The sequence below is a fragment of the Gymnoscopelus braueri genome (genome assembly GCF_963280865.1).
Source record: "Gymnoscopelus braueri genome assembly, chromosome: 2".
In the NCBI taxonomy this organism is placed as follows: Eukaryota; Metazoa; Chordata; class Actinopteri; order Myctophiformes; family Myctophidae; genus Gymnoscopelus; species Gymnoscopelus braueri.
Window position 1 is genome coordinate 38,809,168 of NC_137604.1, and position 27,088 is coordinate 38,836,255.

The 27,088-nt window shown below is 45.6% G+C and overlaps 1 protein-coding gene across 1 annotated transcript in view; it reads right to left on the reverse strand.

The window, feature by feature from the left end:
* The window catches only part of cxxc4 (CXXC finger 4), a 52,256-nt gene extending 42,427 nt beyond the window's left edge, over positions 1 to 9,829 (reverse strand). The window contains exons 1-2 of the mRNA XM_080450343.1: positions 9,586 to 9,829; positions 6,257 to 7,240 (exon numbers count right to left, since the gene is read on the reverse strand). Coding sequence (XP_080306469.1) covers positions 6,257 to 7,105 — 849 coding nt within the window. The 5' untranslated portion in view covers positions 7,106 to 7,240; positions 9,586 to 9,829. The remainder of the gene's footprint in view (positions 1 to 6,256; positions 7,241 to 9,585) is intronic.
* Between the last annotated feature and the right edge of the window lie 17,259 nt (positions 9,830 to 27,088).

Below are 27,088 nucleotides of genomic sequence, written 5' to 3' on the forward strand. Positions count from 1 at the left end.
TTTTACCATGAGTTACAGTTAGGCAACACGTTTTGGGAGTGAAGATTGTCCATTTCGGTGTGCGACACCTGCATGCAACTAAATATATATATGGCATAACTCTATGTTTTATACTTTTTTGCCATTTTTAACCCTAACCCTAAAGCCTGAGTTACAGTTAGACGATGCGTTGTGAGCTTGCAGAACGGCTATTTTTGGGGTGTGACGCCTGTGAGTGATCTGTATAAATCAAGCATAACTCTAACCTTAGTCTCAGGTGACCAGCTCTCCAACCTTGCTCCACTCAGAATGAAGGTCTGGAGGAACTCTCATTAGAAACAATGGATTGAATGAGCGGGCAGCTCACTCGCTGGGGTGTAGCTAAACTGTGATTGAGTGGTGACAGTACCAGAGTCTGTGCGAACCAAAATGATATCAAACAATTTATATCTATCAGCAAAATTTGAAGAAAAATAAGTATTAAAACATTACCTGAGGTATGTGCACTGCACAATATAATCAAACATGACACATATCAACAGCTTCTGTTGGCTTAACATTACTGGCTGCAGATGCTATGTTTGTTTCACTGAGTAATAGTTGCATGCGGACACTATTGATGGGACACCTGGGCTAGGCCTTCCCCAGCTATTGGAAGGGCGCCTGCACATAATGCCAGCGGCCCCCTGCTCCCTTCTATTGACTTTTCACTTCAACGTTCCCCAAGCTTTCTATCCAAATATGCAAGCCTGGGATACGAGGTTACTTTAACCCCAACCCCCGGGTGACCATTATTGTCCCGGTTTGGCCAGGATTGTCCCGATTTCAAGCTGTGTGGCCCCCCGAGTCCAGACAAATATCCCCAAAACACTAATATGTCCCGGTTTACAACCCTCAGTCACAAATTGTCTCGGTTTTCGCCACAACTCAAATAATAATATAGACGTTTAACCTGTTCTGTTCGTGTACATGCTCACACCTAACCAATCAGAAAACAAGAACAATGCATTGCGTGGCTGAATTCATTGTTGATGCGTGTCAATCAGTCGTTGCCTGTATGCAACACCTATGGTGCGTATACATGTGCGTGAGTGTGAACGTGCATGAATGCACTGTGCACTGTGCACTGTGCACGAACGTGCACAGTGATTTAAGGGTCCCGGTTTGGGGGGCTGAAAATATGGTCACCTTATCCTAAGCCTAACATCTAAATAAAACCTACCGGTAATCCTAAAACGTTTTTTTTTTTCTGTATCTGTCCTGTGTTTCATAACTGCAGTATGGCAGCTGAATTTACGCTTTGGGATCAATAAAGGGCTGTCTACTTGAATCTTTTCCTAATCCTAATTGTAAGCTTACTGTAAGTCTAAAATATGTCTCTTGTGAGAAGACAAGGAAATTTGTCCTGCTTTTCTTTTTCAAATTCTACTATACATGTGGTGACATTTGTGCATCACACATATAGTAATAAAAGTACAAACAAACAAACACACACACACACACACCATTTTTAGCTGTAGCTGTACAGATTCCTTGGTAAAAAAGAAATTAAGTCGTCCATTGTAAAATACTGTATCTTCTATCTTTCATTACAATCAGACCCTTCAACCAGCAAGTGCTGAAAAACTAAATTGCTATACTGCATGTAAAAAAGGAAATAAGTTTCCCTGCTTGACACGATTCATACTATAATCGCTATACACTATACTGTATATTTTGTCCTCAATATCGACGACGCTTATTATGAAGGCTGAAAGCTTCAAACGTTCAACGTTGTGGAAATCAACTGATTATTGAGCTTTTCTTTTCCCTGTACAGCAACAGGAAAAAATTATTGGAAAAACATTGGAAATTGACAGTGGAAATGTCCATCTGTACTGTAGTCCCAGGCTCGATTTGGAGCACAGGACAAATACAGTATAACATAGCAGGGAAGAAAAAAGTGTTTCAGACACGTTGCCATCCTAAATGATGTTCTCTGATGCTGTAATGTAGATAATGTCTGGCTGACAAAGTATGCATGTTGGGGATAATCTTTCATTCAAGCCCCTTAGTATTATGAGCTCAAAGTTCTGGGAAACTAAATTATGCATAAACATATAAAATATGTCCAAATCATGTAATAATGTTATCAATCACAATATTCAACAAAAAATAATTGCAATATGATGTTGTATACAGCTTCTGTAGAGGTTTTAACCATCTGAATCCTAGTGTTCCTATTCTAGGCTGCCCGTTTTAGGATTGATTTTTAAGATCTTACTGTTTGCTTTTAAAGCCTTTTACATCCCAGCCAGAGCCCTGAGGTCAGCTGACCAGTCGCTCTTGACTGAGCTCAAAACCAGTTGTAAGACCAGAGGTGACCGGGCCTTTGCAGCGGCTGGTCCTAGACTCTGGAACACCCTGCCCCTCCATATTCGCTTAGCTCCTTCACTAGACTTTAACGGTTAAAGTCTATATTACACTGGGTTAAAGTTTAACCCATTCAATCCGGGAACGCATCTACAAATGTCAACAAAAACAGGTTTATGAAAAACGTATGTTGCCATAATATCAGTGGTGCTCAAACCTTTTCAAATTGTCAAGGAGTGGACCACCCAAGGTTATATGCATTTGGCCGCAGATCCCCATCTCAAACATATTTTGTTCCAGGGACCCCCCAAAGAAGCAAAGATTTGAGTTACTAATGTTCGCTTTAAAAAATAAAATATATATATTCAAAGATCTGCACACATTTTCACGATACAAAAAAAAAAAGCAGATCTTTTCACTGTGGCCTTTGACACTGTTTGATTGTGTAAATTGTATAACTTTGTAATGCTGTTTTTAAGCCCTTTTTATTTCTCTTTGTAATGCATTATTTGTTATGCCTCTTTTTGTTTTACTGTCTTAATCTGTTTCCTTTGTCTTTGTCAGTCTTGTTTCTTTGTTTTAACCTGTACAGCACTTTGGTCGACCTTTGGTCGTTGTAATATGTGCTTTATAAATAACGTTTGAGTTGAGTTGAGTTGAGTAGGTATGTCATAACAAGTGAACATTTGGAGAAAACAGCAGATCCACACAAAGCTCACAACAGTTTGGGTACTTTTGGGGGGAAGAGATTTGGTGTAGAGGGGGAAAATGAGGGGACCGAGTATAGACCGAAGGGGAACCACAATCAGAAAGTACATACTGTAGGGCAGCGGTTCCCAAACAAGAACCAATTGAAATCTGATCACTTAACACGGCAGCCAATCAGTGCATTCTCATGTTTATTTTAACGATCAATCAAATCGAATCCGGTGTTGATAAACACATTGATCATGTTACGGCTTAGATTAATGGAACCAATTTAGTATAGTATTAAGTTCCTATTTATTATTTAAAAAGGTTTAAAAAATCCCATTACCTTTTTTTACACAACTTTTTTACATTAACCACTTGATCCCCGGCATCTCTATTCCGTGGGGAACATTTGCAAATAATTTCCAGTGACTCATGTCCCCTAAGTATAGAGGGTTTAAGTGGTTCATTTAATATTATCATTACTTTCTTAGTGTTTTGCCAATGAAGTGGGGGCCCACTTGCAATACCTCCACGGCCCACCAGTGGGCCCTGGCCCACAGGTTGGGAATCGCTGATTACTGTGATTAAGTGGTTAAGGCCTGAGACTTCAGATAAAAGCTTTAGAAAACAAGGAATTTACAGGCACACTACACATGGATAAAGAAAAGATTCACTGTCTCTTGCATATCCACAAAACATTTGGTCTAGGATATAACTAGAGTTCATATTTTGAATGTGCGTGATGACCTTAAAAAGTTAAGGCAGAAATAGCGTTAACACTTAGTGATAATGCTAGTAACAGATTTCAAGTTAGAATACTATATTACAGTGACTTGAGACAAAGCATTACAACCAATATCGTGTGAACTGATGTGAAAATCTCCATTAGAATGCATTACAAAGATAAAACAAGGTTGATTGAGACCTGAGACTTAAGCTGAAGTCATCAGATTTTGATCATTTTAAGCTTATTTTCTGAAGGTCAACTCACTTGATGTTTCTCTGTCACCTGTCGATCACTTATAATACTCATAATATATAGCTCTATCCACCCCAGCAAAGAAACCACGACTGCAGCTGAAATCACCAAACGCTGGCATTTACACAGCAACAACATAGCTTCACATAACAGCGTCAGGCTGTCACACTGGACACTCCTAAACATCCACGCTTCAACCAGCATAATACAAAATCTCCCAGCAACAAACACTCTGTGCTAAGTCTGGACATATATAATGCCTTGTAAAACATATGAATAAATAAATAGTAACTATGTGTTATATTCCCTTTCACTACCTCGTCGCAACATGGTCTTCTAGGACATGTATGAGCACACACACACACACACACTCAGGTAAAGTGCATTGTTTGTGATCTATTATTCATATTGTCACAGTTTCACTATGACATGCTGTGAGCACTGGACACGGTGCTTTATAGCAGAGGGGAAAGGCATGATCACAATGTGACACGTTCATGGAAAAACTAAGCAAAACAATAAATTCCCAATGAGAAACAAAAGATTTCTCTAGTTCTAAACCCAATCATAAGCACTCATGATGACTGACATGTTGTGAAGGAAGGAATCATACTGTATGTAAGGTACAGTTAAAAAAAAAAAAAAGTTGATTAGGCCTGGGCCGTAGCGTGATGGTCCAGGTATTCTAGGCTACAATGCCAGTCTGACAGCGCGTCACGGGTTCGACTCCCGCTCGCGACGACCTTTGCTGCGTGTCACCCCCCATCTCTCTCCCCATTTCCTGTCAGCCTACTTTCCCTATCCCTCTCTAAATAAAGGCATAAAAAGGCAAAAAAAAAAAAGAAAAGAAAAAAAGTTGATTAATCACATTAGCCCTAGTGTCCCTATTTTGGACTGTTCAATTCACTATCCAGATCTCCAAGTAACTTTGTAGAGCTTGTAGATCGTCTATTTCCGCAATTTGTCCTACGACAAGGTGCATAGTGCTTCAGTGGTTAAGTAATATTTCATGATTAACCTCTTTTTCTTCCGTGTAATAACTTAATTAATTAGCCCAATCATCTGGCCCTCAGGGTGCATCTGTCGGTGACTCATCCATACGGGGCTCATGTAGAGTCATGGAGGCAGTTCAAACTGGCAGGATGAACACCACCCTAGCTCCAACTTTACAATTATAATCCTGCCTTGGTCCTGCGATGCAGTAAATGTCAGCCCCCTAAATAAATCAATTAACAATACAGCAATTAAAAACAACACCACCCTTTCAATGTGTTCCAATGAATGCTCCTGCTACCTGTCAATTACATTTGTGGCAAATGTATATTTTCCTCTTCCCCTTTGTTTAGGAGTTAGTTGTGCAGGAAGTACCTCTGCTCTGTCGCACTGATTTCATTGCATTCTCCCCCCCAATCCCCAACCCCCTCCACCACCCCCCCAATTCTGTGCATCACTCACTAGGCTGATCTATACTTGGCCCATAATGCGGCCCAAATAGAATATAAAATGATTTCACCTCAACCCCCTCATATGCGCAATCAATTCATATAGGATCAGTGGGAAGATCGGCCTACTGGAGCGGCTCAATCCCCTCCCTCCCCTGTGTGAGGTGGTGGTGTTGGAGTGTGTGTGTGACTGTGTGTGTGTGTATGGGGGGGGGGTTACTGGGGATGGTGTTTTGAGAAACACCATCAGCAGCCCCTGCCATCGCTCTCAGCATCTTCCCGGTGGTCGGAGGCTGAGGCTTTGTGGGATATTGATTCTCTCACACACAACCCACCCCCCCTCCCCCTTTTCTCCCCTACACCCCCACCACCACCACCTCCCCCCTTTCCCGCCCCGTCTAGAGACGGTTTCCATAATTGGTTAAAATGACCGAGTGCAGAGAGAGGGATGGCTCTGCGCTGCTGAAAAACCATTTCCCAGCCTTGCCTTGGAGCTGAGCCAAGCCCAGGGTTGTTCGGATGCGTTCCAGCCCCGGCGCTGACTGGCAGCAATTAGGGGTGTCTGAGCCAAGCTCAGCTTGCGCTCCGCACAAACACCCCTAATTACTGCCAATTAGGCTAGGCGGGTAGGCAGATTTGAGAAGCCGGGGGGGTCGTTCAGGCATGGGTGGGCATGGAAACAATTTTCAAGGGCTTAGAAACGTGACTGGATGAAAAGGTTAATGCTTTGGAGTGCAAGGGGGATAATAACAAAAGAAAAGGGGTGGGGGGGTGGGAAGTAGGGGGGTGTGCAGCCTCCCCTGGTTCTCACCTCCAGCGATGAGCCGGGCTTCTTTTTCAGCTCCTCGCATTTCCTGAACTTGCAGATCTGGTGGCCCGTTTTGCGGTTCCGACAACTGCTGCACACGCCGCAGTTGATTAGCCGCCTGCAGGGCGCACAGACCCCACACCTTTTCCTCTTCTTCTTCGCCGGGTTTCCACTGGATGCCGAGGAATTATTCTGTGGGCAGTCCGCCAGATTGGCAATTTGAAACGCACTGTCTGTAACGGCTGCCGCCGAGGCTGCTGCGGGGGAGTGAAGGGCTGTCATGACGATGACCCCGGGAGGTAATGAGATGCCCCCTAAAGCCGGAATGGCGGAAAAAGTTCCAACGCGTTCCTGGAGATTCATTATCTCTGCTTCAGCAGCGCTGCATTTCAGCTTGTTCATGCATTCTCCTCCCGCTACCAGAGGTCTGCAGTGTTCGGGGGATAAGGTAGAGAGGAAATTATTATTTGCCATTTGCAGCGTCTCTGGCGGCACGCCAGGCTTCCCCGGCCTCTGGGAGTCATTTCTATGCATGCCGGTCCTATTAGGGTTTATTGCCGCTGCCGTTTTCCTCCCCCAAAGCATGGCAGCGTTATCACAGTTCCATGGGGACATGCCGGCGATCCGAGCGCTGGGGAAAATGGGTGTTGTGATGCGGGCAATCTTTGCCGTCTGTGGAAATGCCCCATTGGTTTTGTAAAAGTTCGCAAATGACCGGTACCTCTCCATCTCTGCATTGTAATCCAAAAGCTGACTTAATCCACCATCCAGGCCTTCCTTTTGCAACAGGGAGGCGACGTCTGCATTTGCCTGTGCATTTTCAATGCAAAGCGCTGCGTTTATGCTTGACATGGCTCGGGGGAAAGGGAGGGAGGAGGGGGCGAGGTCGAGGGCTAATGAGAAGAGAGTAGGGTCACTGTGGGCCTTCGTCAAAATTGAAGCTGGTTACCAGCAATGCGATACCATCCTGGTTTGCCTTCCACGGTGCTAAAAATGAAACAGACAATAATTACAGATACAACAAATACATCATAAATTGTTTTTCCCATGTTCCTCATCCCTTCAACCCCCCCCCCCCACACACACACACACACCCCACAACACACACACACACACACACACACACACACACACACACACACACACACACACACACACACACACACACACACACACACACACACACACACACACACACACACAACTTTACTTCCAAAAAGATGAAAGCTAAACATTTGACGAAGTGGCTGACATGTCATTTATGTTCTGCATTATTTTATAATGAAATATACCTTACGCACATAAGCTGATCACTATCTGGTGACAATAATGTGATAGCTGACAGACCACAATGTCATAATAATGGGAAAGAGAATTAGCATGCTTGAAAAGATGGCAGACATTTGAGATGTTTTCTGTTAGATCTGTTGTCAAGAGATTCTTAGATATTATGAAGGAAGTCTAATCAACTCCTTTCACAGGATGTAATTAACATATACAGTATATAGATAAACAACGCTATGTTTCTTCATGTGATATAAACCTAACTATCCAGTATAAAAAAGACATTAAACAAAATCTGAAATTCAGAAAAAGAAAACTCAGCATGAAACTCCATACTAAAGCACCACAAAGGTACCTACTATCACAAGCACTTTGAATAAAAGCTTACGACTGAACTCACAGTAAGACGTAAAATGTTATATCAAAACAAACTTTTGGGTGCTATAGAGAAACACAGTAAAATTTCCAAATCAGTGATCTTATCTGAATGGTAGTAAAGTAGCCAGCCGCCTCCATGTAAATGCAGCTCAGTCCAGCCTGTTAAGAGCACCTGGTATTCATTCATGGCCAGCTCTATTGCATTTACTCAATGGCAGGAGTGCATTGCATATAGTTTCACTGGTGAATTTCAATCCAGATCATAGGACCAGACCCAGTACGGTGTCAGCAGCCTTAGGACAGGGATGTGCATGCCTGTGTGTGTGTGTGTGTGTGTGTGTGTGTGTGTGTGTGTGTGTGTGTGTGTGTGTGTGTGTGTGTGTGTGTGTGTGTGTGTGTGTGTGTGTGTGTGTGTGTGTGTGTGTGTGTATGTGTGTGTGTGTGTGTGTGTGTATGTGTGTGTGTGTGTGTGTGTGTGTGTGTGTGCGCGCGTGTGCGTGCATGTGTGTGCGTGTTGGGTTGTGGTGGTGGTGGGGGCTCCATTTCCTTTGACTCTCTCCATCCTTCACTCTGTCTGGATTCAGTTTCCACAGATAAAAGGCCATTAGACTCATCTCTCCCCTTCTACTTCCATTACCTTTCTTTCTGGGCTTTTTCTGCCTTTTAATCCTGATCAATAGCTAGAACACTAAAGCATTTTCAAATCACTTCCGTGAACCCAAAACAGCTGTCTTAAAAGAATACACATTAAAAACAAAATAATAATACAAAATAATAATTTGAAAATAATGAATACACATTAGGACTGGAGAGGCCATGTTGGGGTGGTCTCTGCCATCTTCTGACTACTGAAAGTGCATGTCTGAAGCTTCTAAACATGCCCTAGTATGTAGGGCATGAAAAATGATTTAATACATTCATATATACTCTGGTGGTTAGGCTATATTGTTTGTTTTCAAAATGTTTGCATCATTAACTCTAGCTGAGGGAAAAGCTTCAAGAATATGCATCCATATCCTCATGCTATATCATTAATTTCCTCCAGACCCTATATCATTATAAATCCAGATGTGTGATGTGTAGTTTGAGTGTGGATGTGGCATCCAAAACAGCCAGCGACACCAGTAAACAAAACCTCCACGGCTTAATGATCAGCCCTCCTCAGGGTCATTATTACTTAATCAATTCACCCCCGGAGCGAAATACCAGCCCAAAGGCAATCAAGTCACGGACATTGATTTTCAGCCTGTAAACAAAGTTTAGAGAGACAGAAATGTTCAATACTTAGAGAGGGGGGGGGGGGCAGAGAGAGAGAGACAGACATACAGAAAAAGGGGGAATGAGAGAAAGAGAGAGACAGAGGTGCACGTGAGTGAGAGAAGCGGAAAGAAGAAAGAAACTACAGCCACGTCCGATGACGAGCTATTGTGCATCTGCACCACGATATTTAATAATGTATCTTTACACATTTAGATCAAAGGTCATGCAATCAATTGTGTGAGTTGTGCAAAAAAAAATAGCCCGATAAAATTGTTCCTGATATTTCCTGGAGAATTTGGGAAACAGCTAAAAGCAGACATAAATCGGGAGAGATGAGGGGGAAAAAAGGACATGCAAAAATATGACACTAGATGGCAAAATATTGGACGAGAGAGAGCATCATCACCTACCAGGTTTGCTGTTAAAGAGGAAATCCCAGTCTGCTACCAGTCTGAAAACACACAGCGGCACATCACCGCGAAATAATGCAAATAATAACGTGAGAAGAAGACGCGCAGAGCAGACATATAGCTTTGACTGCCGAGGGAGAGAATAAATAAAGTGGAGTGTGCCGCTCAAAACAAAAGGACCTTTTTTTTTACCGACTTTCTCGGTCACGTTTGAGGGCTAAAAGTAATATAAAATAGGCGAAGAGAGGAGAGGAGGTCTCGCATAAAGAGAGAGAGAGCATGCAGTGCGTGGTGCGTTTCCTTCTAGTCCGGGGTGTATTGTGTGTGTGTGTGGGTCCGTACAGTGTCTCCTGTCGCTGTGTGTGGCTGATTGGTGCTGAGGTGAGGAAGCTGCGATGTGGACACCTACTGATCATTGGCTGGAAACGACTATAGAAACACGAGGAGCACTGGGGAGGGGGGATGGCTGTTGGCTCAGGGCGCCCTACAGGGAGATACGTGCGAAGACGCGTCTTAACCTTTTTGTCGCCCCCTCCCTCCTCCCCCCTTATCTCCCCCTCCGCCTCTCAAGTTATTTTTATTTCTATCGTAGTCGTAGATGTGACGAGGCGTTTAGAGGAGGAGGGGGGGACGTGGGGGGGGCGGGGGGGGGGTGTCATTTTGCGCTAGGCGTCTTCTAATAAGGATTTGCGGCGGCGGGTTCGCGTGAGGGGAAAACTTGTCAAATTAATTTGAATGGAGCCGCGCGGTGATTAAGATAAAATGCCTCCACCGGCTTGTTTTTTTTCTCCCCTCCCTCCCTCTCTCGCGCTCCGTCGACGGAACGACAGCCATAATTACTAAGACCTGCGTTGCAACGAGCGCGGGGATTCATCACGATTATAAATCCTGCCTGCTGGCCACGGCTCCCACAGGCAGGCGACAAGCAGAGCATGCATAGCACATTTATTCCATCAGCCAGCTATAGCAGCCCCCCGCGTGCGATGCGTATCATGCGTTCATTCATGTTAATGTTGTCACTGTACGCTGCTACGCGTCCAGGCCAAGTTGATGTTGTGAATTAAGGCGAGTTAGGCGACAGTATGAGTCTAATCATCATAATATGCCTAAGCCTACATATCCCAGCTTTTAATTTTGACATTTTAATAGCCTGTGCCCTATAGCTAACTGCCAATATCGTTTATTATTTGTTTCCCCCCAAAAAGTAAAGCCAAATCATCCTTCCAAAGGATGATTTGGCTTTACTTTTGGGGGGAAACAAATAATAACAGGAATAATACATAATACATTGGAATGGGAAAGAATCCTTCCAAATCATCCCATTCCAAAGACATTTAAGAGAATGAGTCTGTTGTTGAAATGTGATCATATGTGTTGTCATTTTTACCATGTGGGATATCCTTTATTTATGGAAACACTACTAGCCTGCACAAGAATTGACAAAAGTTAGTATTGCAGGCTATGTGAATAGACAAGCACCTTCAAATACAGTAGCAATTTTGCTGTGACACCAGCGGAATAATGAATTCATCAATGAAGTCTATAAACTATGGATTTGTTTAGGGGTCTTTGGTATCAGCCCAGGGCCCATGGAATATGCGTCACTGTTTACCACTATTCGATGCCCCAGGGTGAAATTGTGTCAATGGGGGTACAAAGATGACACTTCCTATCACAGTCTGTGTAGGCTATATTGTGCATAGGCCTACTTGTGAAATACCAATTATATCACCAATCCTGGTACAAGCGAAGTTACATGCCAAATAAACCTTATTCAAGATTCAAGATTCAAGGTCAGGAAGCAGTGTGTGGTTGGTGTGTGTGGCATGTTCCGCAAGAACACGCCACACCAACATAATCTATTATTCACCAACTTATTATCAGAATCAGAATCACATTTATTATCACATCCAAGTTCACGTGTAAAGAAGTGATTATTATTATTATTACATGATGTACAAACATATGCCCTTGAGTAAAATTAATAGTTCCAGTAAAGGCTCTATCAGGCAGCTCCACTTTGTAAACATGTGGATGCAGGACATCCATCAACCTTTCTTTGATAAAATATAATGTAACTTTCCAGCAGAAATTAAATGGCTTAATAACAAACTTTTGTAATGGAAGGATGACTATTTATCATTTACAATTAGATAAGTTAAATCTCTGTGTTGAGCAGCAGAGTGCCGTGGGCTTGGCTGTAAGTATTCTTCAGTCGATATCAGAGCCCATGCACACATCTGCGTCTCTGCAAACCTCCCCTGTCTGAGAATCATTTCATTTCCTGGGCGTCCATATCCCCCCAGGGACTCCTCTGCCTAGGTGGTCTCAACCTCTGCCTGCGAAGCCACAGGGATGTGTGGGTTTGTAGCTGTGGGAGGTATGATCCCCATGTGGTAGGTCTTTTGTTCCTGGCTGTTTCCTCCTGTACGCCCCCCCCCCCCCCCGCACACACACACACACACACACACACACACAACTTTCCCCATCCTCCTTAAGCTGGATTCATACTTCGTTGTACACCGGTGTCACGCGTCGAAAATAGGCAACCTCTGAGCTCACAACGCATTGTGCGACGGAGCATGAATTTGGCTTCATTGCCCTCCTCTCCTTTCCCCCCCTCCTCCTTCTCCCTGCTACTACACTTCTCCTCCTTGCTCCTATGTTTCTTCCCTCACTCCCCCCTCCAAACCCTTGTCTCCCTCTCTGGGCTTTTAACTGAACTCTAAGGAGTAATTAATAACCACAATGGCAGATTTAAGTGTGGCCAGCGTTTAGTCAATAGAAATAGGATCGCAGAGGAGTGAAGTCATGAGGCATGGGCATATGAGGGGCGGTGGTGTGGATCCATTGATCCATCCGTCTCCACCTGATCTGGGCTGTCTGTTCTGTGTGTGTGTGTGTGTGTGTGTGTGTGTGTGTGTGTGTGTGTGTGTGTGTGTGTGTGTGTGTGTGTGTCCATGGTTTTATTTGAATGTACGTCTATTTGGGAAGGTGACTGAAAGAGGGAAAGATAGCAAAATAGGTGAAGAATGCATGTATTCAGAGCTTCATTCTCCTTTTCTATAGAACACGTTTAACACCAACGACAACAAAAAGCTTTGAAAGTCCTGTCTAAGCACCTTATTTATCAAAATAGAATTGAGAGAGGAGAAATTTTATGCACTGGTGGAGATGGGTAATGATGGGACCACAGCATTCTTACATACGCACTCCTTGTGACTGACTGTTGATAACGTTTATTTTGGTGGGACCTCAACAGAAGCGTCCAAGAGTAGTTCCACTGCCTGCATCACCTATTGTCCTACAAAGTCAGAGGAGGGTAACTCAACTCAACTCACTTAAGGGCTATACTACTATATAACTATAACTATATTGTTTATCAATGTTGTCATCATAGTTGTGGTGTGGACTCTGCCATTCATTTGAGTTGGAACAATTTTTATGACGTTTGACGAATACAGAAAATAGCAGATCTACAAGCTCACAATGCATCACATCCTGACACATTGGCCTTGTAGATCTGCTATTTTCATATTGTGTGAAAATGTGTGGAAAATCTTTGAAAGATTTCACCTCTAATGACATGACCAAAATAGGGACACCAGGTTGAAAGGAGTTAAGTCAAGATAAAAGTCCGCACACTGTGACTTTGCAAAAGTGCCAATCAAGGCTTTATTATAGATGAACGTTTCGACACATAGTCTTCTTCAGAATGAGGCATAGGACAAACAACACTCTTTAAATAGTGACATCTCAGACTAGCCACCAAGTACTAAGTACCATGAAAACTATTATGACGGCATTAGCAGCATTCTGATACCATACTGCATGGTATCAGCAGTATGCCAAGCTGCTTTCTATTTTCTTTCCTGATCATCTACTCATGGCAAGTGACTTCTAACCACCTCCACCAAAACAAAAATAGTTACTGCAGTTACCATAAAGTATACCCACCTATCATTTTATGCATATGGCTTAATGTTTTGAATCTCCGAAACTCTCACAGCATGCATATTTGTGCAGGAAAACAAGATAGTGAACCACTATGCAGTCTGTACAGACAGGGAAGTTGTTTCTCAATGAAAGTACAAAAAAAGAAGAAAAAACTAACCAGGTTGAGGAGTACTACTGTCTCCTGCAGGTTCTTCTGTTGAACAGAATTCCTCTGAGGCCTTATCAGCAGCAAGGAGGGAGAGAGAGGGATAGTTAGAGTGAGAGATTGAGAGAGAGAGAAAGGCAGAGAAAGAGAGCTGCCATGGAAAACAAATGCTATGCTTCAACGTGGCTTATTTCCTTGTCCCCTCCCATGATCTAATGTATGGCTCCTTCAACTTGCTCACACGTGTTAGTCCTTGGTCGTGACACGAAGCACATGACCCCACTTCATGCAGCATACACCAAGCCCACTTCCACCAATGCCTGTTAATTGGAGTGTACAGAGCCATCCTTAATTACCCAGTTAGCAGCTTGGCTGATACCAGGACCACTTCCTCAGATACACGCTCACTGACTGAAGTGCAAACAAAAGTGACTTCAAATGGTTTGCAGAAGGCCTCGGGTGCCTTGTATTTAGAGCGTTGTGGAGGAACGAACGTTTGCATATGTGGAATAATTTTTTAAGGCATTTCAGGCAAGATGTTGTGATCCATTCATGAGAAACAGTGCTATAGTCTAGTTACGCGTCTTTATGTTTTGTGATAGTAATGTGTGGTGGGTGGTTGCAGGATTGAATGCTAGAACAGAGAGAGACAAGATCACTAAGGAAAGTTATGCTAGCTTCTAATGAACCATTTGAGCCGCAAAGTGATTCCAAATGCTACTGTACTGAAATCCTGACGTCAAACCCACGGCCCCTGGGTCATGAAGATTTGAATACATTAGTTCTATTTCACCGCCAGTTGATGCTTCGTAATCATGTGAGTAAAGTCGCAAGACTAATTGTCTCCGCCAGGCCAAAGGCGTGGCCGAGACTATGTATTCACCCCTGTCCGTCCGTGCATCCTTGTGTGTGTCCGTCCGTCCGTCTGTGGACAGCTAATCTCCGGCACCTTTGGACCGATCGGTGTGAAACCGTGCACGCACACTCCCTGGAGGCCAGAGAAGAGTAGAATCTCTGGCCCAAATATTTCACATCGGCCTGTTATAGCGCCACCAGCATGGCGACTTTTGGCTATTACTCCTATAGATTTTGTCCAAACATTACGCAAATCGGTACACATTAGCTCTATAGTCATGTGATTAAGACAAATCTGTCTGATTTTTCATATTCCATCCTGATTGGCTAAGATTGGCTTCCAAAGTTGCAGGAGGGGCCCGTTTTGAACAAAATGCCTCCGATTGCCGTGAAACTAAGGGTTACTTCCGTAACCCCGGTTTTGTAAATTGCGAACGAGTTGTTCACATATGGGAAACAGCGCCCTCTGGCGATGATATAGAAGCTTCACATTCACTCCCTCAGGGCCAAACCCTTTTTGGCCCGATGGGTCTTCCGTCGCTTTCCGGTAATCCCCTCCCGAAGGTATTATAGGAGACCGGAATGCGGAAGTCGTTCTCTTGATACACCAGCTTCCTTCTGCCTACGGTGAAGCAAAAAGAAGGGTGTTTCTGTGAACAACTCGTTCGCAATTTACAAAACCGGGGTTACGGAAGTAACCCTTAGTTTTGCTACATTGCTCTCTCGTTCACATATGGGAGATATAAACCCCCGGAATGTATCTACAAATCGAGATACCACAATACCTGCCCCAGTACCGGGCGCCAGGGCCCCGCCCCCCCAGGGGCGTGGCCCTCAGCACCCAGACGCCATCAGACCCACCGGGTCTGAGGCAAGAATCAGGAAAGTAGGGCCCTGACAACCCATTGTCAGCCCTAAGATCTAAAAAACATGCACAGCCTGTCCATCTTAGTGGAGGGCCCTAACAGACCGAAGTCCGCCTTACTGACCTAAGGCCCGGACTTCGGCCTATGACATACTAAGCACAAGGGCATGAACAGATCCTACATCCGTTCTATGCCCCTACCCACCTTCAGGTGGAAGCCACACCCAGGACTGCGAGCGCCGAGGAAGACGCCGCCACGTCCAGGCTAGAAAAACAGCGAAAGTCAAGGAGACTACCAACTCGCTGTCATGTAGACGTCCTGAAAGACACGCCTCTGCAGAGGGCCCAGGACGTCAACACCCCCTAGGAGGCACAAGGGCATGAACCGACCTTACGTCTGTTCCATGCATCTACCCCACCGTCAGGTGGAAACCGCGCCCAGGACTGCGTACGCCATGGAGGGCGCTGCCACGTCCAGGCCAAAGAGAGCAGCGAAAGTCGAGGTAGACGACTAACTTGCTGCCGTGTAGGCGTCCTGAAAAACACACCTCTGCAGAGGGCCCAGGACGTCGACACACCCCTAGTAGAGTGCGCTCTCAGGCCGTCAGGCACTGGGGCTCCGCTACTAGTGTATGCCAGGCGAATAGCATCCAAAAATCCACCGGGAAGGCGTTGACTAAGCCACCGCCTTCCCCGTGACCGGGGCCCCAAAGAAACGAACAACCGGCTGGGTCGGTTCTGGGCCACAGTCCTCCGGACATACACCCCCAGGGCCTTCACTGGCCAGAGACAGTGCAGCCTCCTATCCTCCTCCGGGCAACCGGAGGCAGGTGAAAAGCCACCACCTCAGTAGGCTTTAACCACTGCTAGGTAGTCTTGGGGACAAACGCCGGGTTGGGTTTGAAGACAACCCTACCGTCACCCCCAGCGAACCTCATGCACTCTGGAGTCACCGAGAGGGCACGAATATCGCTCACCCGTTCCGCTGTCAACAGCGCAACCAGGAGTACCGTTTTGAACGTGAGGAACTTTGGTTCCTCCGTCTTCAACGGCTCAAAAGGAGGACGAGATAGTGAGTCGAGCACCAGGACCAAGTCCCAACGCGGCGAACAGGGACCTTGAGACAGGATGTGCACGCAGCGCACTTAATGAACTGGCCCACAAGGGGCTGTTTTACGCGGTTTTCCCCTCGAAGCCAACCGTGGCTCACTGAGATAGCCGCCAGGTACCCTTCGATCGTGGAGAAAACGTTTCCCAGATCATACCTATCCTGTAGGAAGATCAGGACGTCTGCGACCGAAACCTGGAGCGGAACCACGCACAGCCGGGGACCGTCCCAGATACCATTCCTCGCACACGCCCTACTTTGTCCCGTAGAGAGACCTAGTGGAGTGTGCCCTAGCGGCCTGAATAGTATCCGCTAGTGGTGGAAAAACAGTCATTTCAGCGAACGAACGACTTTGTCCACGTTCACGGCAATGAATAGTTCAATTGACTCGTTCACGTCTAGTGTAAAAACGCCCTCGTGGGAGCGTTTTTGTTTTCTACGTCGCACGACGCACGTACAGCCCAACCTCCCATCCTATAGCGGGGGAAGGGGATGGGGGCATGCACTATAGTGTGAACGTAACTGTCCCAGAAAAAGAACGAACTCGTTCACATTCACGGCAAGGAACTAGTTATTTTGAGCGAGTCGAACCTGAACGATACCCCACTGGTAGCCACCATTCTAGGTGGAAAACCAGTCGCAGTCAAGTTTTCCCTCCACGGGCCAGACCCACAATTCTATTTCTGCGGGTCTGGGATGAAAGGTTTCGCCCCTCGCCTGCTGTCGCGGATCCCTGCGTAGCGGGAGGGGCCAAGGTTGCTCGTAGAGGAGGGGAGATCTCCCCGATCTCCAGGAGCCCCATACCGGAGCCACCAGCAACGCCACCAAGCCTTGGAGTCTGATCCGTTCCGGAGTGGGGTGGATCAGTTCCCGCGGAGGGCACGCATAAGGCAGCCCCCCCGGCCATTCGTGCGCCGGGGCATCCAGGTCCAGCGGAACCTGCTCTCTCATTGAGAGGAACAGCGAGCAATCTGCGTTCTCCTCCGTGGCAACTAGGTCCAGATCTGGTCCGCGACCCCGGTGCGGAAACCAATCTGAATAAGAGTCTCGCCTCTGGACAGAGGATCGGTACCCCTGTTCAGAAGGCCAAGTACATGAGAGGCGCTGATTGATTCCAAGTGTGCGTAGCACCACAAAATCAAACCTCCGTGCCAGACTATTCAAAGCAGGAGATCTCGGACCTCCTTGTTTGTTGGTACAGGCCATGGTCGTGGCATTGTCCGTCCTGACCTGAACGTGACGTCCACTGATGTGGGGCTCAAAGTGTTTTACCGCCAAAAAGGACTGCCATCAACTCCAAGCAGTTAATGTATGCTGTCCTCATGCTGCGGTTCCACAGACCCCTGGCCGTCCGGCCCCCGAAGGTGGTGACCCACCCTGTGAGGCTGTCATCGGTGGCGATCGTCATTCTTGAGATGATCCTCCCTACAGGGACGCCCTCCGACGGGAAAAAACTACTTTCCCTTGTTGGAGGGACTGCATGCATGCCGCGGACACTGTCACACGGCAAAAAACCTGAGGGAGCCCAACCAGAGAGTCCGCATCCAGTGCGATACCTATAAGGTAGCGTGATGGGACTGGGTGAGCACACACTTCGTGCACATCTCGCAGTTCAGTGTGAATCCCCGGGAGGTCAGGTGCGAACACCACCCGTCTATGGTGATGACATGCATCCTGAACGCGAGTCCGTACTCAGCAGCCAATTGTTCTATGTAGGTTGCGATGCGGACTCCCCTCTGTCTCAGAGGAGCTATCGCTTGAGTGCATTTCATGAACATCCTGGGACTTTTTTTCAAATTTCAAACGCGAGGACCAGGTACCTGTACACACGACCCTCGAACTCGAAGTGCAGGATTTTCCTGTGTGGAGGGTAGATAGGGATGTGGAGAAGGGCGTCCTTGAGATCTAGTGAGCTCTTAGATTCAAGATAGGACGTAGCCCCCCCCCCTTTCTTCTTGACCAGGAAGTATCTCGAGTAGAAAACGAGCCGGCTTTCTCCTGGTGACACTGTCCTTACGGCGTTCTTGCGTAAAAGGGAGGCAGTCTCCTCTCGCAACGTCACCGCCGCTTGACCACTAGCGTGTAACAACAGTGCTCTGTTGGACATGGGTGGTCTGGTTGAAAAAACAGTATGTACCGCCAAACAGTTCATTTCGGTGAACGAACGATTAATTCACGTTCACGGCAATGATTTGTTCAAAAGATTTGTTAAAAGAATCGTTCAAACCGCCAACAGTTCATTTCAGTGAACGAACGATTTAATTCACGTTCACGGCAATGACCAAAGATTCGTTCAAAGATTCGTTCAATGATTCGTTCAAGTTCGGTAGCGCTTCCGGTCCCAGTGGGGCGTAAGGGGCTACTATGTGCATGCAACCATGTGCATCTGATCCCACTAACATGACTGCACAATGCACAGTCGCAGGAGGAGTTAACCAATCCGCCTGTCATGTGTGCGGTGTGCTGGGGGGGGCATGAACGAAATCGTGAACGTAACGGTTCCAAAGAGTGAAGAGTGTCCGTTCGTTCACGTCAGGCACTAGTTCTTGTGAAAGAATCGATCATAACCGACACATCACTATACTGTCCACTCGTGTGTGACAAAGCTCTGTTGGACATGGGTGGTTTTGTGGAAACTGCAGCCTGTACCCCCGTGCTCTCATATGAAGCACCCACGGGTCGGCGTTGCATTCTTTGCATCGCTCGATGCGGAGTGACAAAGGATTTGGAGGGGTTGTTATTAATGTCGGGCGTACGCGAGCCGCCATCTTGGCTGTACTCGTTGGCCCGGCAACCATGTTTGTTGTTACATCTGTGTGTGTGCGCGGCCATTTTGAGAGCCGCCATCTTGGCTGTACTCGTTGGCCCGGCAACCGTTCTTGTTGTAACATGTGGGCTCGGGTGCGTCGCCATTTTCGAAGGTGCCACTTGTTTGCCCACGGCCAATTTTTGTTTTGGCACGTGTTTTCCAATGGAGGCAGCCATTTTGGCCACCTCCGCCGACAATACAACAACGTTTGGGCCTAAGTCTTACCTTACGGCTCTGTTTTGGTGGACCAAGGAAAATTTTGACGTGACCCGTGTAGCATGTGACGGTTTAGGCCCGTCACTATGCCTACGTTCCGTCCAACGACCACCAACCGTTGGATGATGATCGTTGGCTCATTTTCATTTCAGATGTAAAACTTACTTGTTGCAATTTGTTTCTTAATACACAAACACTTGTCATAGAAAAAAACATTCTGAGCAACAATAACATCGGACACAGATACATGCACGTTCAAGTAACTTGTACTTCTGGAGTGTGTGTGTGTGTGTCGGGACTTCTTCCAGGGGCTAGAGGAACGATCCTTCGCCGTTTCCGCTGGCTCCAGTGAAGACTTTGCTGTATTTCGTTGCGATTCCATGTTTTTAATACACAAACCTTGGTCATGACAAACAATCGAGCAAACAACAGCAGGGGGGCACAGAGGCATGCACGGTCATGTAAACTTGTACCCTGATATGTGTGTGCGTGTCGCACAAGTGCATGCACATTCACGTTGTTTAGTAACTCGGGGCTCGGGGCGCAACTTTCTGTCGCCGTTAGCTCCGGTGAGGATCTCCTCCTCTTCACACATTGACAACAATAACAGCAGGAGACACAATAGCATGCACACTCAGGAAATCTGCTCTGGCCTGTGTGTGTGTGTGTGTGTGTTTTGCAAAATCTTCTTTATAGCATACACAGTCAGACGATCTGCTCTGGCATGTGTGTGTGTGTGTATCTTGCAAAACATTTTTCTTTCAAGGCATGCACAGTCAGACAATCCGCTCTGGCACGTGTGTGTGTGTGTGTGTGTGTTTTTCAATCTTTCTTTCGGTGCTTGGCGAGCGATCCTCCGTCGCGTCTGCCAGCTCTGGTGAAGATCATCTCTTCTTTATCCGGCCACTTTATCCAGGTGCAGAGCCCCCGTCTGGGAGGAGGGGGCCTCTCTTTGGTGGGATTTGGAAGGCGGGGAGGCGGTCGCTGTCCCTCCGGTCGCGCTGCTCGCCTCTGGTTGGCAGCGGGTGGGGCGGAGGAAGACTGGGAAAAGCAACTGGACCTACCTGCCGGATCTGTGGTGAACCACCGTACCCTTCCGTGGGTGACGCACAAAAAAACGAGTACTCTACCAGCCCATCCTGTGGAGTATTAGTTGAGAAAGATCTCCTGTGTGAGGCGTCGCATCTCAGCTAGCGCTGGTATAGCGGCGTCTCCGGTCTCGAGTTGCTTTTTAAATTACACAGACACTTACTTTGTCATGGAAAAACATTTCGAGCCACACAAACAAAAGGAAACACATAGGCATGCACATTCAGCCAGATCTGTACGCTGAAGTGTGTGTCGCGGCTTCTTCCAGGGCTGGGGAGCCTAAGGGAAGGTGGCGAGAACTGAGCCTGGTGGTCCACGATGGCGCGTGCGTCATGGTAGACTGAGTGTCCCACTCATCCAGGGGCTGGGAGCAGGAACGGGAGTCGCGTCGTCGCCGGGGGGGGAGGAGAGATCCACGCTGGCTACCCGGTCGTGGCGATCGGCGGTAGTGTTGGGCTCTCGTCGAGCCATCGTAAAGGACGTAGGTGGCTAGGCTAGGCTAGGCTAGACTAGGCCAAAGCCACTGAGCAAGCTAGAGGCCAGGCTAAGCTAAAGGCTAGCTAGCCAAGGTAACTAATCTGGTTAGTTTAACGTCCGTAGAATGCTGTGTTTTCCTCATCCGGAAAAGCACAGCGGGGATAGGAGGGAGAGAAGGAGGTCTGGGGAACTCTGTGGACCGAGAATCCGACCAGTCGCTCTAGAGTTTTGATGACCCGCAGATCTCGTTCTATTGTAGATTTGTCGTGAAGCTCCTTCACCGTATGCAGAAGGAAGCCAAGAGAATGACTTCCGCATTCCGGTCTCCTATAATACCTTCGGGAGGGGATTACCGGAAAGCGACGGAAGACCCATCGGGCCAAAAAGGGTTTGGCCCTGAGGGAGTGAATGTGAAGCTTCTATATCATCGCCAGAGGGCGCTGTTTCCCATATGTGAACAACGAGAGAGCAAAACTTTGCACGCACATTAGGCCGACTAGGCCAAGGATGAAATGCCAACCTACATTTTTCAAATCGGCCTCATGGTGGCACGTTTTTACATATAGCTGGACCAATCGGAATGAAACTTTGCACGCACACTCCCTAGAGGCCAAGGGAAAACCTCTGCCCTGACATTTTTCACATCAGCCTTTTATAACGCCACCAGGAGGCCGATTTTTGCTAAACAATGTTTTATTATTATTACTCCTACAGATTTTGTCCAAACATCACGTAAATCGGTACACATTATCTATATAGTCATGCCATCAAGACTGACCTGCCTGCCTGACCTGAAACGTTATACAGTATATTAGATCTGTAACTCATTATCTGACATGGTACAATTTGGTGGTCAAAGGTCAAGGACACTCAAGTTGACACCCCTAGGTTGCCCTTCTTGTAACCTGTTCAACAAAAATCTGTTGGATGTTTGAAGTTTGTACACATCTAGAACTTCTTATCTGTATATTTCAGAAACTGACTGGCATGTCAGTTTGCAAACTAACTGAATTAGATCTATTAGGTCTACAAACTCCAAAAATAAGGAAATGAGGCAGGTTTCTAAATCAACACTGTCAAGGCCACAATGCAAAGTCGAAGCGTAGCACTGCCGCAGCCTCAAGATCATCTCATAACATTCATTTTCCACGGAAGCTCTCTCTCTCGCTCTCTCTCTCTCTCTCTCTCTCTCTCTCTCTCTCTCTCTCTCTCTCTCTCCCTCTCTCAGAGGAATTCTGTTCAACAGAAGCACCTCCAGAAGACACAGTAGTACTCCTCCTCAACCTGCTTAGCTGTTGTTTTTTTTACTGACCCTCCAGCTGATTTCACAGTCTTACTGTAACAAATATACAGTATATTGTATTTAAAGCCCTGCAAGTACAGGTTCCCAGTTACATTTTAGATATGCTGGTCTTCTAAGAGCCAGTGCGCACGCAGCCTTAGATCTTCAGATCCTCTTGGTTGTTCCTAAAACGGGCCTGTTATAGCGCCACCAGGAGGCAAAAAAATTTTTGACAGTACTCCTATAGATTTTGTCCAAACGTCACGCGAATCGGTACACAGTATCTCTAAAGTCATTAAACGAAAAGGGTTTTTCAGATTTTTCATATTCCATCCTGATTGGCTAAAAATGGCTTCCAAAGTTTGCAGGAGTGCTCCGTTTTGAACAAAATGCCTCAAATTATGAACACAGCTTGCAATTTCCGTGACATTTTGCACGCACATTCTCACTAGGCAGAGGAAGAAATGCCACTTGCAAATTTCCAAATCAGCCTCATGGTGGCGCTATAACAGGCCGCTTCGTGTTTTTACCTATAACTGCACCGATCTGTGCACAACTTTGTATGCGCACTAGTGATGAGCGGGCCGACTCGTAACCCGTGGGTCAACTCGCGGGTCAACTCACATTCCAAACAATTATGCGGGCTGCGGGTGAGTGGTTCAGCCGCTCTCACACGAAAAAAAAAGAAAAAAAAACCTATTTATACAACATGCTTGTTTATTTAGCCCATGACAATGTTGTGCTACTGTAGACATTTAAAGCGACTTTGGGTACTTAAAAGAGCGCTATATAATTCCCACCGCGGGTCGCTGGCGGGTTGAGCCATAGATTTATATATGGGTTCGCGGGGCGGGTTGAGGCGGGTTGGGTTCCGCGGCGGGGGGGGGGCGTTGCGGGTCATGAAAAAACCCGACCCGCACATCACTAATGCGCACTCCCTAGAGGCCAAGGAAAAACCTTTGCCCTGCATTTTTCATATCTGCCTTTTATAGTGCCACCAGGAGGCCGACTTATACAAAACACATTTTTGGATATTACTCCTTCAGATTTTATCGGATTTTACCGCAAATCGGTACACATGATCTCTATAGTCATGTGATCAAGACGTCTGTTAGATATTTCATATTCCATCCTCATTGGCTAAGATTGACATCTAAAGTTTGCAGGAGTGGCCCGTTTTGAACAAAATGTTGCAAATTGATTGATTGATGTAGTTTATTTAGTGAGACATGAGAATAGTACATGACAGTACATAACAGTACATGGAAGTACAAAATCATGAACGCAGCGTCCGATTGTGGTGAAACTTTGAACGCACATTCGCTTCGCACTACGTTGAGGAACAAATGCCACCCTTTCAACATTGCCCTATTATAGCGCCAGAGGCCGATTTTTAAATTATTTTTTATATTACTCAAATGTTGTCCAAACATCATGCAAACCAGTACAAATGATCTCTTTAGTCAAGTGATCAAGACGGATCCGTCCTATCCGCCTGATTTTTCACATTCCAGCCTGATTGGCGAATTCCGAACATTGCTGGACCACACTGACCTGGCGGAGACCTGTGCTCCGAGGAGCACTTTTTCTAGTTCTCTCTGTTTTTGTTTTAATTAATGTTAGTTTATGTTAAGATTTTGCTTTGTTGTTTTATCTCTTCATGGTGATCTTGTCTCCGCCAGGCCGAAAGGCATGGCGAGAGAGTATGTTTTGCACCCTGTCCGTCCGTGTGTTCGTCCTTCTGTCTGTGACCAGCTGATCTCCAGCACCGTTGGCTGGTCACTGCGAAACTGTGCACACACACTCCCTGGATGCCAATTCAGAACCTCTGGCCCAATTTTTTCAGATTGGCCTGTTATAGCGTCACCAGGAGGCCGATTTGTGCTAAACTATTTTTTTGATACTACTCCTACAGATTTTGTCCGAACATCACACAAATCGGTACACAGTATCTCTATAGTCATGTGATCAACACGGATCTGTCCGATTTCCCATATTCCATCCTGATTGCCTAAGATTGGCTTCCAAAGTTTGTAAGATTGGTTTGTTTTGAACAAAATGCCTCAAATCATAAACGCAGCATGCAATTTCAGTGACATTTTGGCATTGGCCTATTATAGCGCCATCAGGAGGCCACAATAACCTACCTGACCTGGCGGAGACCTGTGCTCCGAGGAGCTGTTTTTTTTTCTTTTAACCTTGTTCTGATCTACCAGCTCACAATGGCTCTTCTTCCTCCACATGCTGAACCTCTTCTTTCAGCATGGACTCCAGGACACTGCCACTTCTACAGTTGCACCATCAGGAGTATCCTGACTGGCTGGCTGCATCACTGCCTGGTACAGAAGATGCTCCATACATGACCGCAAGGCTCTAGTTGTTTTGCTATATTTACTTTTTTTTGCCTTTTTGACTGCATTCTTTATTTATTTATATATGTTGTGTTCTTTATTTATTTTCCACCCCACACTGTTGAAGAAGTAAAAAAAATCCACTTCCTGCAATATTACTACCAGCTCTATTGTGTGTGTATTTGACAATAAACATCTTGAACCGTGAGCAATATCAGTAGAGAAGGTCAAATATACTCGTCTCTGTGGGTACTGGAGATAAGAACATGTGTTGAACCAGTACACTCAGTCCAAATGTGAGCTCACAACATCAAGGGGCCCATACCCAGATTCTTAACTCTAGTCCTTTGGGCAGAGGGTTTTTCATTCTAGTTGCATTATCTATTTGACACTTGGGACACCTTGTTTTCTGGTGAAAAGAAAACAAGTAGTATCCTGGGTCCCAAGGACAGGAGAAGAGAACCGCTGGTCTATAAGCTGAGGAAACTGTCACTATTTTCCCCAAGAGTATAACTGACTATTAATTAACTTAAAAAGGAATAGTTCACCCAAAAAAATACTTATTTTCTATCAATTACACACAGATCTTTTAGTTTTTGTCGCAGTCCTAAGCCAATAATTTGATGACCGGTGGAGTCTCCAGTAGGAGACTCAAAGAGTCTCCATTGGGTCTCCTACCGGAGAGTAGCCATGAATTCAAGGCTTCATGGGGTGTGTAATTGATAGAAAATAAGTAATTTCTTTGGGTGAACTATTCCTTTAACAGCTCTAGTTTTACAGTAGGTCTGGGTTACTTGTATGGGAGCCATAGGTGACCCAGTATGTTTGGTTCTGCAATGTATAAATAATTTGCACTTGGACAAAAATGAACTGTCCATGTCCTTCCTGTTCTACACTATCGAGCTGGAATATTTGTATTAGTCACAATTCCAGAAATGTTGATCAAAACATGGGAGCTGCTGAGTCTTTCAGTCAGCCCAGCCAGCATTTTAAAGGTTGATGCAGAACCCAGACACATAGTAGTAGGTCAGGTTTGACGTGAAATTAAGTATGATTTTTCTTTGGATTTCATCTAATATTGATGAGATGATTGCTCAGATATACTTTCAATACTGTGTGCTAACAGCGATTGCTGTATTTATTTATTTGTTTGTTTATGTATTTTTTCAGCAGTAACCATTAGTCAATCAATAGCTTCTACCAGGCTTTTGGAGAACTTATATTTTATCTGTATCCTGGAGTGCAGTGCATTTACAGTTCTTAAAAGTATAGAGAGACTTGAGCGATAGTTTAGAGTTTGGCTCAAGGCCCCTTGTACGCATTACTATCAATGGTTTGTAATGCTACTGATCTTGGAAGTATGGTGCTATGGATAAGAGTGATCTAAAGCTATAAAATGTTAAAAGTTAAATGGTCCAGAACTCCAGATTAGGCTGGAGCTACTGGATTAAACAAGCCAAATCAAACCAAATTAAAGTCATAAACCTGCACGACTGTAGACTCCATGCCAAGCTGCTGTGTGCTTCATTTAACCTTGTTGATGTGTCGTGAAGGACCATATCGGCATCAATACCTCTGTTCACAGCTTTGGCCTTACATATACAGTATGAAGAGGCAATCTTCCTGATAATATCTTTTCTCCAAAGTAATTAAAATGTTACCGAACTTACAGGTTGTTTGCTAAATCATTTATGGATGTTTTAAGTTAATTTGTAAATCAATCTTTTCTCCAAGGACAATTCATTAGAGAATGCAAAGATTATGTCTTTATGTCATACCACCGGTGTGACCAAGGTAATATGAGTAAACATTTTTCCCATTTGAAACAAACACTTGAAAGACATTTTTGTATGCAGATTTTGGTACTTCTTACACAATAGAAAGTGCAATTGAAAAAAAAAAATCAACTTCACAATCTGACTGTGGTTGTGAAAGCCTTCTCAACAGTACGGATGCTGTTATCAGAGGATTTTGTGAAATCAAATTTTAGTGGCAATGTAACGGTATGACCCTCAGCTCAAAAATATCAGTGTTGAGAAACGCTTTAAAACTGAGCCCCATTCTGAATGTGACTCGTGGACTTAGTGTGTTTGTGTTTGCCAAAGCTGCTTGCCCACCTGCTCTGACAGATGAGCACAGCGACTGTGTTTGCACACGTTGGTGCAAAAGCACCCATAAATGGGAACACGTGTTGCCTTGTCAATGTTTCGATAAAGTCAAACACACACTGACCACAGACTTGTTTCGTGTTCAGTTTTCCAACCACCCAATCTCAAAGATGACGTCATGTTTCACGTTTGCTTCAGTTTTTCAATGTCCAACGCACCTGCATCCAAATGAAGTGGATGT